Raw genomic sequence first — 14,157 nt, 5'->3', positions numbered from 1 at the left:
TCCCCACATCCACTTGTCACCAGCCAGTGCCTACTGGTCTCCTTCTGTACATATACACACTTTTGCTTTTCCTTCCTCTCCAGCTTCTAGGATATTCTTCCCTGGTAAATTGATTAGGAATTGGTTACATGCCCCAGTGTAAGTGGCAGACTATGTGGTGGTCTTTGTTGCAGAGGAATCCAGGGGAAAGTTAAGCTTTGAAAGGGTTATTCTAGTCTGGGAGCCCACTACGCTAGCCGGCCTTTCCTTACTGTCACTGATTCACAGTCCTGTATTCAGTGAGCATTACTGAATGTTTCATCCCACCACCCCCACCTATATTTGTTATTTATTGCTGCATAAGAAACCACCCCCAGACTTAGGCTTTTAAACCTTTTTTAATCTCATTCCTTGTGGTTCATTGAGCAGGCCTGGCTCAGCCAGGTCCAGGGTCTCTCTGTACGAGGCTGCAGTCAGCATGTCAGCTGGATCTGCAGTTATCTCCAGGTTAACCTGGAGGACCATCTTTCTCACTCAGACTCACTCATATGGCTGTTGGCCGATCCTCGATGGATGTTGGCTCAAGCCAACATCAGTTCCTTGACACCCGGGCTTCTCCCTAGGGTAGCTGGCTACTCACAACAGAGAAGAGGGAGGGGAAGAGGGAGATAAGAAGCAAAATTGAAGTCAGTCTTCTTGTCATATTGGAAGTGACTTGCCATCACTTTTGCTGCATTATTTTGTCAGAAGCCCGACAACACTAGGTCCAGCCCCACATTCAAGGAGACAATTAGCAAGAGCCATTCTAGCCTCTGCCTAACTAGAGAGAGACACATGTTGTATACTAAAAGACCAACTGTTAACTTGTGTGTTACAAATGGTAAGTGCGATGACATGTGGCTCAACACAGGCTACAGCTGTCAGGCTTCACAAAGGTGATGTGGACCACATAAATAGTATTGGATCCGGATTAAGTAGCAGCAGCAGTGGTCTTCAAACTGTTTTGCTTGCCATAAACTCTGAAAGAGTTGAAAAAATGTTATACATACTTCCATATTTTAAATCTGATAACTGGAGATCCATTTAATAGGTGAGAATTTCGTTTCTATCATATTATACATGCGCTCTAAATATATTTTCCGTCAAAATCTGGTTTTGCATTTAATTTTTGGAAACTTAATTCATTTAATTTTTGGTAAATTAGCTAATGAAAATTAGCTTTGCATAATTAGCAAAGCTAATCCTCAGTGTCAAATCAGTCAAATCAGATTTAACTTCTATTGGAAAGTCTGATTTCATTCTAGAATCCAAATAGACATGTTAATACACATCACTGAGATAATCACCTCACTCTGGTTCTGAAATAGAAAAGACACAGTTTTTCCATGTGTTTGTTATTTGGATAAAATAAGGTATTGTGCCCTCTAGCATTTTTTACCAAAGTTTTCTTTACTGTGAAAGGATTCTTCCTCAGGAGATATATAAATCAAATTTTCTCTAATAGTACTTGGAAGGACTCAAATACTTTGAGTTTTTCAGATATTTAGTATTTTATTTTAAACCTTTAAGAGTTAGGAATATCAACAAATACTACATCAATGATGATTTCAAATTTATAAGCTGTATGACTTGTCAGCATGATATGCATAAAGTGAGTCCAAAATTATTATTCACTAGACACCGCTTATTGAATTCTTGTAACATTTGCTCCAGTTATGCTATGCTTTAAAAAAAAAAAAAAAAACAAGGTTCCAGAAAGTTCTTCCAGCTTTGCATGCTTCTGAGAAATAGCCCTGGTTTTGTGCATGAGTAAGTTCTGAAAATGAGGAACCAGGACTTCTGGAGCATTAGTCAGAGTTGTTGGGAAGACACAGGAGGGTGTGAGAAGAGCAGGTATTTATTGGGGCAGAGTTAGGTGCAGTTAGACTGATTTTAACATTTTTCATGTCTCCCGTTTGGTCCAAAAAAGCAGGAAGTTAAATGCAGATATTACCTCTGCCTGATTTTTGACCCACCTCAAACCTACAATTTGGGGTTGCTAACTACAAAATGATCTAAAATAAAGAATTCCATAATTTGTAGACTTCGGAGAAGTTCCAGAAAATAAATCAAATGGTGTGTAACAGCGACCGTGTGCTCAAAAGAAGTGCTGAAGGAAGCAACCCTCCTAAACCACTGAAAAAACTGCGCTTTGACATTGAAGGATCCGATGAAGCAGATGGAAGGTAGGCACAGTGTTAGCACATGTGTCAGGAGCTGAGCTGGTCGTTGGGAAAATCCAGAGTGGCCACTCTGGTCCTGGCTTCTGCCAGTCTCTCTTATGCCAATTTTATTTTGGAAATTATGAGGCTTGGTCAAAATAAAAGATGTGACTGCATCCCAAAGTTAAAAAAGCACCATGTAAATCTTCTGAAATTCATTGAAAATATCAGATGTTTACAAATCTAATCAGGCTTTACAATGCCATGGATAGAATTTTGTTAGTTTTGATTAACATTAGATTTTAAAATGCTCACTCTTGAAAAATTCTACCCTATTTTATAAGAACCACTGATAAAATATCTAGGCTCATAAATTTATGACATTTGTATTTTAGATGTTTGACTTATAATCCTTTGACAATAAAAGCTATTTACTAAAGTAAGAGCATAAATAGTCATTGAAAATGCCATAGTTTTTGGAAATTTGAGTTTTTCATTTATACATATACATATGAAATATTTTGAATTTTTAAATCTGCAGTAAACATCTCCCAGGGGAATCCAAATTTCAACAGAAACTGGCAGAAATGAGTAAGTACTTATTTGAGTAAGTAAGTAAATGAACAGTTGTTTACATTGCAGAAAGCCTTTTCATTATAAAAGGATAAATTTATAGAATCCCTTTAATTAACAGACTTTTATGCATTTAAAATATAATTCGGTCAACAATGTGCTATTTACAAGTATCTGGATTAAATGTATGATGCAAAGTGAAGGTCATCTTCATCCATCCCAACATCTGCTGTGCAGCAGGAAGACCACGAAGTGAAACCACGTCTTCATTACAGACGGCTGTGGCTAGAAAATATTTCAGGATAGTGGAACTGTAATGAGGAACTCTGAATGCTGGATATAGGGAGGATATTAGAAACTGAGCATATATAAATATCATCACCCTTACTTAAAGAATATTATTTTATTCTATTACCAAACTTTCCTAATTTAAAAGTTTTAGAACTGGATTTCAAACAAAAGTTTTCCATTAATAGAAATCAGAATTTTGATTAAGAATACTAAATCATTTTCCAAGTTAGATTAACATTAAGTTTGAAATATTTGTTCAGTTCAGTCACTCAGTCGTGTCTGACTCTTTGTGACCCCATGGACTGCAGCACGCCACGCTTCCCTGTCCATCACCAACTCCTGGAGCTAGTTCAAACTCATGTCCATCAAGTCGATGATGCCATCCAACCATCTCCTGTCGTCCCCTTCTCCTCCCATCTTCAATCTTTCCCAGCATCAGGGTCTTTTCCAGTGAATCAGTTCTTCACATCAGGTGGCCAAAGTATTGCAGTTTCAGCTTCAGAATCTGTCCTTCCAATTAATATTTAGGACTGATTTCCTTTAGGACTGGTTGGATCTCCTTGCAGTCCAAGGGACTCTCAAGAGTCTTCTCCAACACCACAGTTCAAAAGCATCAATTCTTAAGTGCTCAGCTTTCTTCACCGTCCAACTCTCACATCCATACATGACCACGGGAAAAACCATAGCCTTGACTAGACGGACCTTTGTTGGCAAAGTAATATCTCTGCTTTTTAATATGCTGTCTAGGTTGGTCATAACTTTTCTTCCAAGGAGCAAGCATCTTTTAATTTCATGGCTGCAACCACCATCTGCAGTGATTTTGGAGCCCCCCAAAATAAAATCTGTCACTGTTTCCATTGGAATGTTAAGGCAAATGGAATTCTCTCCTAAACTAATCTGAGACTGTGAAAGATTAACCCAAGTAGAGTTAGATGGAAAGCACATTAAGAAAAAGATCAGGGGACTGCCCTGGTGGTCCCGTGATTGAGACAGCACCTTCCAGTGCAGGGGGTGTGGGAGCTAATATCCCACATGCCTCACAGCCAAAAAACCAAAATATAAAACAGAAACAATAACAAATTCAATAAAGACTTTTAAAACTGGTCCACGTTAAAAAAAAATCTTTTAAAAAAGGAAAAAGATCAGTGTGCATAAATTGTTTGTTGTTGTTTAGTTGCCAAGTCATGTCTGACTCTTTGAGCCTACCAGGCTCCTCTGTCTATGGAATTCTCCAGACAGGAATACGGGAGTGGGTTGCCATTTCCTCCTCCAGGGAATCTTCCCAACCAAGGAACTGAACCTGAGTCTCCTGCATTGGCAGTTGGGTTCTTGACCACTGAGCCACCAGGAAAGCACAGACTGTTATTGGACTGTCTTAGAGAGGTAGCCACGAAATGTCACCAGGAAAAGGTGACATTTCCTGATAAGCTGGTGCCAGATCCATTAAGAGGAAACAGAACCAGGTCTTGGAAAGAAGACAAATATTTGAGATATTAAGAATTAAAACTGTCATCCTTAGGTCATATAGGACATATTGATAAGAACAATACCAATTAAAATGTGACTTTTTAAAAAGAAGCTTTCTCTCAGTACATCTCTGTATATACTAACTTTGAGATATAAAGTTTTTAAAGTTACTTTTGATTTTAAACTATTTTTCTATGTATATTATTTGAAGATACTATTGAAACTAAATGTAACAAAAGTTTAAGTTCTTTGCTTATAAATGAATCTCTTTTTGGATTTTACATCAATTAATATGCTACCATTTTAACTTTTTTGTAACTTTTCCTTCCCAGTGCATGAAAATAGACATGAAGCTTATAACCAAAATCAGGCCTTAAAAACATGTGGAAGCCTTTTGGAGCCCACAAATATGCATTTTAAAAGGAATAGAAAGATGTAAAAATATGTGTATTTTCTTACAGAGGAGCTCAGTTGCTGTAGTCAGTTCATTTCACACTGACACACTTAGCAATGACTGTGAATTCCCTCTGCCAGGCTGAAGTTCAGGGCCTTCGTACAGCTAGAAAATGGAGGAGAAGTGGCAGGAGTTTTAATTCATAAGGGTAAGGAAGTCTCCAGGTTGAGCCTCAGCTCTCCTCAAAAGCAGATCATCACGCAGTGCTAGATTGCTCAGAGTGGGAGGACCGGAAGAGGGGACTGAGAGTCACTTTCTATTCTTCACCAAGTGTGAATGTTCTTTGTGCTTCTTTATAGAGAACTCTTGCCCATCTATAAAATCAAGTTAAGAATTCTGAAATAATTTAAAAGCAGCTTTCTGTTTTTGTCTACGTTGTAATTAATAATGTATTTTAAAATGTCCACGTCCAAATTAAATGAGCTGTAAGCTGGACTTCCCTGGTGTTCTGGCCATTAAGAGTCTGCCTGCCAATGCAGGGGACATGGGTGTGATCCCTGGTCTGAGAAGATCCCACGTGCTGAGGAGCAAGGAAGCCCATGTACTGCAGCTAACAGTCCAAGCACCTAGAGCCCGTGCTCTGCAGCACAGGAGGCCACCGCAGTGAGAAGCCTGCGCGCTGCAGCTAGAGCAGTCGCCGTTCACCGCAACCGCAGAAAGCCCTTGCAGCAATAAAGACCCAGTGCATCCAATTAAATTAAAAAATAATAAATCAGCTGTGAGCTGATGTGTTTGCAATACTTGTAGTGCATCTCCAAACACAAGGGAATTCTGAACTTCATGAAGAATAAATAACACTCACTCCAGCAGATTCTGGACCAGCCCAGGATTCCGTTTTGCTCAGATGCCAGACTTCATCACATCACCTCTAGAGCAGTGGTCTACAAAGTTGGGCCCACTTGAGTGTGTGTCAGATCACCTTGTGCGGGTACATAAGACAATATTAGAATGCTTATTTATCTTTATCTCATTGATTTTTAATGTTTGGGGTATATGTGTTTTATAATTTATACACATATACATAAGTACAGACATATGTATGGTACATATTAATGTTACATATTTTGGGAGAAAGCTGGCTGATAGGGGTATATGATTTAAAAAATTGGAAACCACAGTTTGTGAGGTCCTGGGCTCCATCAGTTTGGTATGAGCATAACAGATAGGGTAGCCCTTTACCAACTTACCCCACGCCATCAGTGCTGTTAACATTTCTTCATCCTTTTTTTAGCATCTACTCGAACACGAATGCAAAAGCAGAAAATGAATGAGAGCATGGATACTTCAAACAGGGAAGAAAAGTGAGGACCCCACGACGTTGGTGGGCACCCTGTACACGTCCAGCTTCATTGTCTTTGTCTCCTACAGACCTGATTGTAGGACTCTCCCAGGTTCTGTTTACAGCCACAGTTAGTGAAGATGATACATATCTTTTTGTGGATAGCACAGTTGAGTATTTGTGCAGGGGATTCCTAAGCCACTGGCAACATTGTAGTCACTAGAACATGGATTGCTATTGTACAAGATTGAAAGTCTTGTGTCTGTCGATCAAATCTTATGTCGATCCTGCCATTGAAAAAGCTGTACCAGATGTTTCTATTTCCATGTACAGTAAGGCCCCTACATACGAACCTTCAAGATGTGAACTTTCAAAGATGTGAACAATTGAACCCAGCGAGGAACCAGAACCAGTGCTGTCAATATCAGGCATGAAGTTGCAGCTTGCCTTCTGTCTCCTGTTGCTGACGACCCCTCAGCTCTGCCGTCTCCCTCCTCCTGTCCCTTCTCCATCAGTAACTCTTCTTGCCTTCCACTCAGTGCCAGCCTGTGTGCCAGCTGTTGTACTGTACTACTGTAGTTTTCAAGGTACTGTACTGTAAGACTGAAAATGTTTTATTTTTATGTGTTTTTTTAATGTATTATTTGTGTGAAAAGTATTATAAGCCTACTATAGTACAGTACTATATAGCCAATGTGTTTGTTGGGTACCTAGGCTAACTTTGTTTTACTTATGAACAAATTGGACTTAAGAACGTGCTCTTGGAATGGAACTCGTTGATACATAGGGGTCTTACTTAATAATTGTTCTGCTTTACAAATGGTGGCAGGATCCTCCAGGAGTGAGTCTCACGACCTGTGCCTATCCGAGTACTTTGTCTTCTCTTGTGGCACGTATGTGATGTTTGCTGTTATTTTTATTAATTTATATTTATTTTTTTAATTTAACATGAATACCCTTAGAAAATGCGTCTTGTCTTCCAGATGCAATTTGGCTGACTGTCCCCATTCACCCAAATGACCCTGAACTCTTGTGCTAAAACAGATGCTAGAAACTTAGGAGAAAATGACTGATTTTTTTTACACATTAGAGTTTAGTTTACTAATGGAAACTAAATGGGTGTACTGTGTGTTTGTTTTATAAATTTTAGTTTTAAAATGCAAACAGAAAACAAAAGTATAAACCTATGAGATACTGTCATACTACTGATACAGGTTTCATACCTCAGGACTTGTAAGAGTTTTTTGATCCTTTTCTTTATCCAACTCATGCTTTAAAAATAAAGAGTTATTAATAGTACTCTTGGTTTTCATACCATTCAGATCACTGAATTCATTAAGTACCTGTCTAGTACTTGGAAAATCAAGCGTTCAGCTAGAGCTTTGCTGTCGAGGACCCGGATCCAGTACATCCCAAGGACACTTTCTGACATTTCTGGGTCCCAGAGAAGCAAGATACAAAGTAATTTTACTCTACAAACAGACTGTTAACTATAGGAGCCTTAATTTTTTTTTTTCTTAGAGAGTTTCCTAATTGCATCTCACCAATGATTCTCCTCTCCTGAATTTGGGAAGAGGGTATTTTTTTTTCTGGAATGGTACATGTCTTCCATGTATCTTTCGAACTAGCAGTTGTCTTTTTTTTTAACTTCAGTATGGTCTTACACTGGCACATTCAAAGCCACATTATTTCTAGGCCACAGTGCAGGTGATGAAAGGTCTTTGGGGTAGGCATTGTTTCTCTCTGATTTTGTGCAGAAGCTTCAAATTAAAATAGCTACAGTAGAAAAAGAGGCGCTTTTCCCCTCCCCCGACACCTAAAGGTGTAATTTAAACTATCTTGTGTGATTAACTTATTTAGAGATGGTATAATTTAAAATAGGTGGTATTTAAGGTAGCATCTACTAGCTTTTAGAAAATTACTTTGTTTAAACTGAGAGTTCTTTTTAAAAAGGAATCAGGTCTTATTTGTTAGAAAGCAAAATTTTATTTTGTGCTCAGTTAAGTTGCAAACTTATTTTTTGACAGTTATCTTGGTACTCACTTCCTCATTCATTTTTGCATGAATATCATACCAATCAGTTAGCTTTTAGGTCAAGGGCTTACCACATTACTGGGTCTTTTGCTAAAGAGTTCATGTTAGAATTAGTGTCAGAATTTAAGGAACTTCAGAGATCATGTATTGAGATTTCTTACATAAGACTTCAGATACTGCTTTACTGCTTTTTGTATTGGTTAAAACTGTACATTTGAAATTGCTACATTACTATTTTCTACAATTAACAATAGTTTGTCTATTTTTCAATAAATTAGTTAAGAGTCTCAGTGGTCCGATGTGGTCTTTGTATTAAGTGCAGTGTCTAAATTCTGTATCTACATTCTCTCCTAGTATCTCGTCCATTCTTAGCATTTAATGGGCTTTATATGCTGATGAATCCCAAATTTATTTCTCTAGCCCTGACCTCTTCATAGAAGTCAGAGCTCTCACAGCCAAAAGAACTCAATTCCTACCCCACCCAGCTCCTCAAAATATAAACCAAAATCAAACAAACAAAAACACCTTGTTTCTGCCCTGGTCTTTCCCCATTTTACTAAACACATACTTGCTCAAGATAAAAACTTGTCTTCTGTTAGCTCATGTCTGGACCACTGTTAGAGACTTCTGACTTTGCCTCCCTCCTCACCTTTCTGCTCCTCGAAGAGTGAAAATGGTCCTTTTAAAGTGTAAATGGATTGGCTGTGCTCCTCTCCTGGGGTACTCACACTGTGGATTACTGCCTCCTTCTTGTGCTCACTCTGCTTTACCCACACCGGCCTTTTTGTCTTGTGATGCCAAGCCCGCCCTGCTGTTCCTTCTGTCTATAAGTGATCTTCCCCCATAATTTTGTTTAGCTTGTTTCTTAGCTTTCAGGGCTGTCAGCTCAGAGGTCTTCCTTGACACCCAAGCTTCCTCTGTACTGTGCCGCTCTCCTTTGAAAGTGTAACAGCATCACCACCATCAGAAATGACCTTACTCAGCTTGCCTATTGCCTGTTTACCCATCCTGGGATCAACCTGACTGGTCTCACCCACTGCTGTAGTGCTAGCATCCAGAAGTCCATATACGGGGGGCGGGGGGGGAGGAACGGGGGGGTCGGGGCAGAAGGTATGTTTCCCAAGTATATGGAAACAAATCATATTCTCTCCCTCTTTGGAGGAAATCTAGCTAGAACTCCATCCACCCCTTCTTACTGACATGTACTCAGGCAGAGTGGTGACCCACTATGGAGTCTCGTGAAGGGTAATCCATTTTTCATCCCTAAATAAACTTACCTGTTTTTCTCTCTGGGTGGCCCCATGTTTCCATGAAATGAGTTCGTAAAAGAAAAAGGCACTGAGGAACTGTCCAAAAGGGGCAAGGAAGAGAAGGTTCGGGAAGACATTGTAAAATATAAAGGCTTTTGGTCAGTGACAGCAAGCATAGCAGGGAGAGAAGTCGGACGTGAATGAAGCCTATGGACATCTGACTGTGAGAACTGAAGCTGACTGGTAACACCCAAGCCTCGATGTTTCTTTCCTGGAGAGAACAGTGAACCTATCAGAACATTCAGACACATGGTGTGAGGCGGTTTTAAAATAACCCATACTGTATAGTTCCAAAAATGGGATTCTGACTTAATTAGCGACATCCGGACTCCTTGGCCTCTACCAGACCAGGTCTGCAAAAACAGAAAAACGAAAACAAACAAGGATTCAAGTGACCTCACCAGTAAAGACCATTCACTGGTAGGTATAAGTGGATGAATAGTAATTAAACTGTTTAGAAGTCATCTATGTTTTAGGGTAGGCTTTGCTATGATGCCTTATCTGAGTGACTGCTTTAAAAAATCAGCTTATACGAAACAGTCTGTGTGTATCTAAGAGACATAAGGTTGGTAGACGCTTGCTGCTTCTGATGAACTAAAAAACACACCATTTGTTCTGTTACCTACAAATGAGCACTTTATTATCAAACAGTTCAGCATCAGAACAAGGTTTCTAATTCCAAAAGAGGTTTCTGCACATGGCATCATGTTGTGACTACATGTTAGGAGACGGAGGCTGCAGCCTATAGCCTGTCTCAGTTTCTCATTCACAGTTGGGTAACTTGATCTAAAAAGTGTAAATTTACCTCATTCTTGCTAGTGCTGCCCATGAAATGTAAGGATTAGTTTCTTTTTGGCTGCTACTTTTATAATCACGCTGTGCCGAGTTAAAAGACCTGTTTTGTGGTGACATAAAAGTCAACTACAAGAGAAAACCATTTTTACTTACAGAGGCAAATCTCTTAACACAAAAGTAAAAGGATGTTATGCAATTATGTAAGGCAAATGAGCCCAGGAATAACACTCACGCAAAGATAGTATTTCATACTCAATAATTTTGTATGAGAAATTAATGACTCAGAGTAAAACAGAGAATTAAAATTAGCCCTTGGGTCTTCAACGATTTAATTGCCAAGGCCTTTTGTGAATTCTAATTAATGCTCTAAATTAGCCACTATTCCCCAGAACAATGTACCATAAGAATAGGAACCTCAGTTGTTTTAAATTTGTTTTGCCTAAGTTATTCCTTCATCCAGTGTCCCATAAATAAAGCTGTTCAGGCATGACTAAGATTCATAATAAGTTGCGTGCCTACTATATGCAAGGCACTGTGCTGGATGCTGAAAGTGTGCTAGTGACAACATTCCTGGTCAAGCTTATCCGTGTGGCACCAGCCTGTTGAATATGGAAATTTGGCCAGAATAGCATACACTTAGACTCCTGTACCAAAAGTCTCCAACTAAAGTGACTCGTAAGGGGAAATGGTAAATATAGTAAGACATTTCAATTTTTTCCCCTTGAGCTTAGGCCCGTCTGAACGGAGTATTTAATGCCTTCTCTTGTAGACAGTGGATTTCAGAAGGTGGGGAAGACTCACCACTATCCCCGTGTTTTGACAGAACATTTTCAGCCCAAATGTAGCTCATCATCAACACTATTAAGGAGAAGTTATTCTCTGGCTGTTGCAGGGAGAGTGGAAACACTAAAAATTCTTTCCTGCAGGTGAGAGTCAGTTTTTAAAGGCTCCAACTCTGCTTGCTTTGCTGATAAAGTTCTTCAAGAGATCATGGTCCATTTCTGCAAAGCCCGAAGTCTGTGTTACTACAGTCAAATGGTTTATGCAAAACCTGAAGCAGAATTCTTCTAAGTCCTAGGGATGACAACAGAAATGTTTTAGCAAACTCGCATATCCTGATGCAATGCAACATAGCACAAAAATTCCTAAAACACACAGGTGAGGAAAGAGGATTTGATGGCCAACAGAAAGAAATGCTGGACAGCAGTACCTAAAGAATAGCTGTAAAACTATACAGCTGATGTGAGTCTACACTTATAAAAATGTAAATAACAGAGGAAAGCATTCAAGTTCCTCCACACTAACCAATGCGAAAATTGAGGCTTTTTCTTCCCAGAGAGAGGCACTGATGTATATTGTTCCTTCCTCTTTCACTATTTATTCAGAGTACAACACTCTTTTTTGTCTGTGTAATAAATATTTCTTTATTGTGTGAATGCATAGAGTAAATTGATTAAAAGGTTTTCTTTATGTTGAGCCCAACACTCCTCTTTTATATTCTTCTGGGGCTTAAATAGTTCTACCTGTAAAGAGTTTGTGAGGAAAGCTTATGCCATAAAAGAGTCATTTGGGGAACTGCTTCTCTGAAGTCATGAACAGACCACTGCTCTTTCTCCTTCACAAGAAGACAAGGCTGGGATGGTTAGGCGTCATTGGATCACAGAGCCTGTAGTCTGAAGTGGGAAAGTGCTTGGAAGAAATCACAACTTTCTGCTGAGAGAAACTCCACAGATTGGTGATTTCTGGTTTACTGTAATGTACACCAGGCCAAAAAACAATAGTTCCATAGTGATTCCCTTGATTAGATCTTCAAACCTGAGACTCAGAAATCAGGTGGCTGGACACACTTCTGGCCCCAGAGAACTGAGAGCTAAAGGCAGGCCGGTCTGTGGAGACTGACGGCCTTGGGCCCTGGGCTACGCGGCCCGCCGCATCTCCTTGTCTATGCTCAGCTCTCCTTGGTGAGACCTCCCTCCCTTCCTCGATTTAAACCTTCAGATTTCATCTCAGCCTGGCCTCTTCCCACTGCCCTTGCCTACCTTCCTTTTTTATATCACTCATCACCACCTACCAGAACGCACCTTGCATTTATCTACTGCCCTCACCACCAGAAAGTTCCATGAGGGCAGAGATTTGGTCTGTTTTGTTCACTTCTTGTACACTCAAGTGCCTAGAACGGTATCAGGCATTTAATGGGCACTCAGTAGATATGTGCAGAGCCAGTGCATAAACACTGCTGATTTTAAAATATGGAGACAACAGAGAATTGTGGTAGAATGTGTGCTTTTGAAATTGGTCCAATCTGGGATTGCATTTCAGCTTGAAAATTATTATTAATAGCTTACTAAGAATTTAATCTCTCAGATTCAAGTTCCCTCACTTGTAAATCAGAATAATAATAATACCTATATTCTTATTGGGTTCTTTTGAGAATTAAGCATGATATGAACTGTGCTTTGAATAATCCCCAGCTTGTGTTAATTATGTATTAAGTGTAGTCAAGCATGAGGGATAAGTTGCTGAAAAGGTCCATTTCTGTTTTTGTCCATTTCTTGATTAGAGTCAGCAAGTAAGAATACTAGTCACATCAAATGCACTGTTCTTTATAAAAACTTTTATGTGCCATATGCACTGAGTCAATTTTATCTGTGGTCTGTCATACTGATTTAGGGCATGACAATCAGTCTACTTCTAAAGGCCAAACGTTCAGTGAGCGCCTACTATGCGTCAGGCACTATCCTAGGCACTAGGGGTCTGGCAAAACAAAGTCCTGGCCATTCCTCAAGGAGCTTGCTTTCTAGAAAACAGAGTGCTGGATGGTAAGCATTCAAATAATTCACATAAATAGGAAATGTGAAGAAGTCTTGCAAGTTAAGCCTAGTTCAGAGGGAAATAGTACGTGCCCACCACCTCATCATTTGAGGCAGTCCAGGAGAGTCCAGTATTATCACCGTGACTGTAACAAACTTTTGAAAAAGCACACAGCTACTATTTGGCCATGAAGCATTCTGTGTGTGTAAGTGCCCAATGTATTATTACCTTGATGGAAGACAAATACTCACTATGCTTTTAAATGTCCATGCTTCAAGGCAGGGGAAGTTTTTTTTTTTTATGTTAAGTGAAAAAAACCTAGTATTTAGAGATAAACACATAACCTAGGGAAAAAGTCAGAACGAACTGTATGAAATGCTTGGGTCCTCTGGCTGATGAGGCATTTCCTTCCTCCTACTTTTTGTATTTTCTGAATTTACTTTAATAAGCATATTATTACTTATATAAGCAGAAAAGAAGTTATAGCCTTTTTTCTGTTCACTGCTAAAATGTCCCTGTTCTTTGACAAAGGAAAGGATATCCTTAAGGAAATCGACTCCAAGGAGTCTGGCCTGTTTCCTCAAGATTTAACTCCAAGACAAGTTTTCTTTATTATCAAAACAATACACGGTCACTATAGAAAATTCAGGAAAAACTAGCAAAGATAACGAAATAAAAAATCATCTACAATCCCACCAATTCAAAGATAACCACTGACTATATTTTTCAGTCTTTTTTTCTATGTAGATAATAAATTTTGGTCTTTTCAATTTAGCTATTTATACTTAAAATATTAAAATATTTTTATTTAAAAAATATATTTATTAAAATATAGGACCACGGTTTTTCAGTTAGTGATATATCTTGAATAGTATTAACATTGTTGTTCAGTTCAGTCACTCAGTCGTGTCCGACTCTTTGCAACCCCATGGACTGCAGCAAACCAGGCTTCCCTGTCCATCA

General features: G+C 39.1%; 2 protein-coding genes across 9 annotated transcripts in view; one reads left to right on the top strand and one right to left on the bottom strand.

Annotated features, from left to right (window-relative positions):
* RB1 (RB transcriptional corepressor 1) overlaps positions 1-8,568 on the top strand; it is a 122,128-nt gene extending 113,560 nt beyond the window's left edge. Inside the window, exons 25-27 of one of the 2 annotated variants that reach the window (XM_055426098.2) lie at positions 2,062-2,204; positions 2,722-2,771; positions 6,197-8,568. In XM_055426098.2, the coding sequence (XP_055282073.1) occupies positions 2,062-2,204; positions 2,722-2,771; positions 6,197-6,270 (267 nt within the window). In that variant the 3' untranslated portion in view covers positions 6,271-8,568. Of the gene's footprint in view, positions 1-2,061; positions 2,205-2,721; positions 2,772-6,165 lie in introns of both variants that reach the window. The other variant, XM_088842750.1, reaches the window with a different exon arrangement.
* A 1,629-nt stretch (positions 8,569-10,197) lies between these two features.
* RCBTB2 (RCC1 and BTB domain containing protein 2) overlaps positions 10,198-14,157 on the bottom strand; it is a 44,219-nt gene continuing 40,259 nt past the window's right edge. For all 7 annotated transcript variants that reach the window (XM_055426100.2, XM_088842752.1, XM_055426099.2 and 4 more), the window contains one exon: positions 10,198-11,457. In XM_055426100.2, the coding sequence (XP_055282075.1) occupies positions 11,317-11,457 (141 nt within the window). In that variant the 3' untranslated portion in view covers positions 10,198-11,316. The remainder of the gene's footprint in view (positions 11,458-14,157) is intronic.

Source organism: Moschus berezovskii, chromosome 13 (genome assembly GCF_049115385.1).
Source record: "Moschus berezovskii isolate FMDL1 chromosome 13, NW_MosBer_1.0, whole genome shotgun sequence".
Lineage (NCBI taxonomy): Eukaryota > Metazoa > Chordata > Mammalia > Artiodactyla > Moschidae > Moschus > Moschus berezovskii.
Note: the sequence above shows the minus strand (reverse complement) of the source record. Positions and strands in the feature narration are given on the sequence as shown.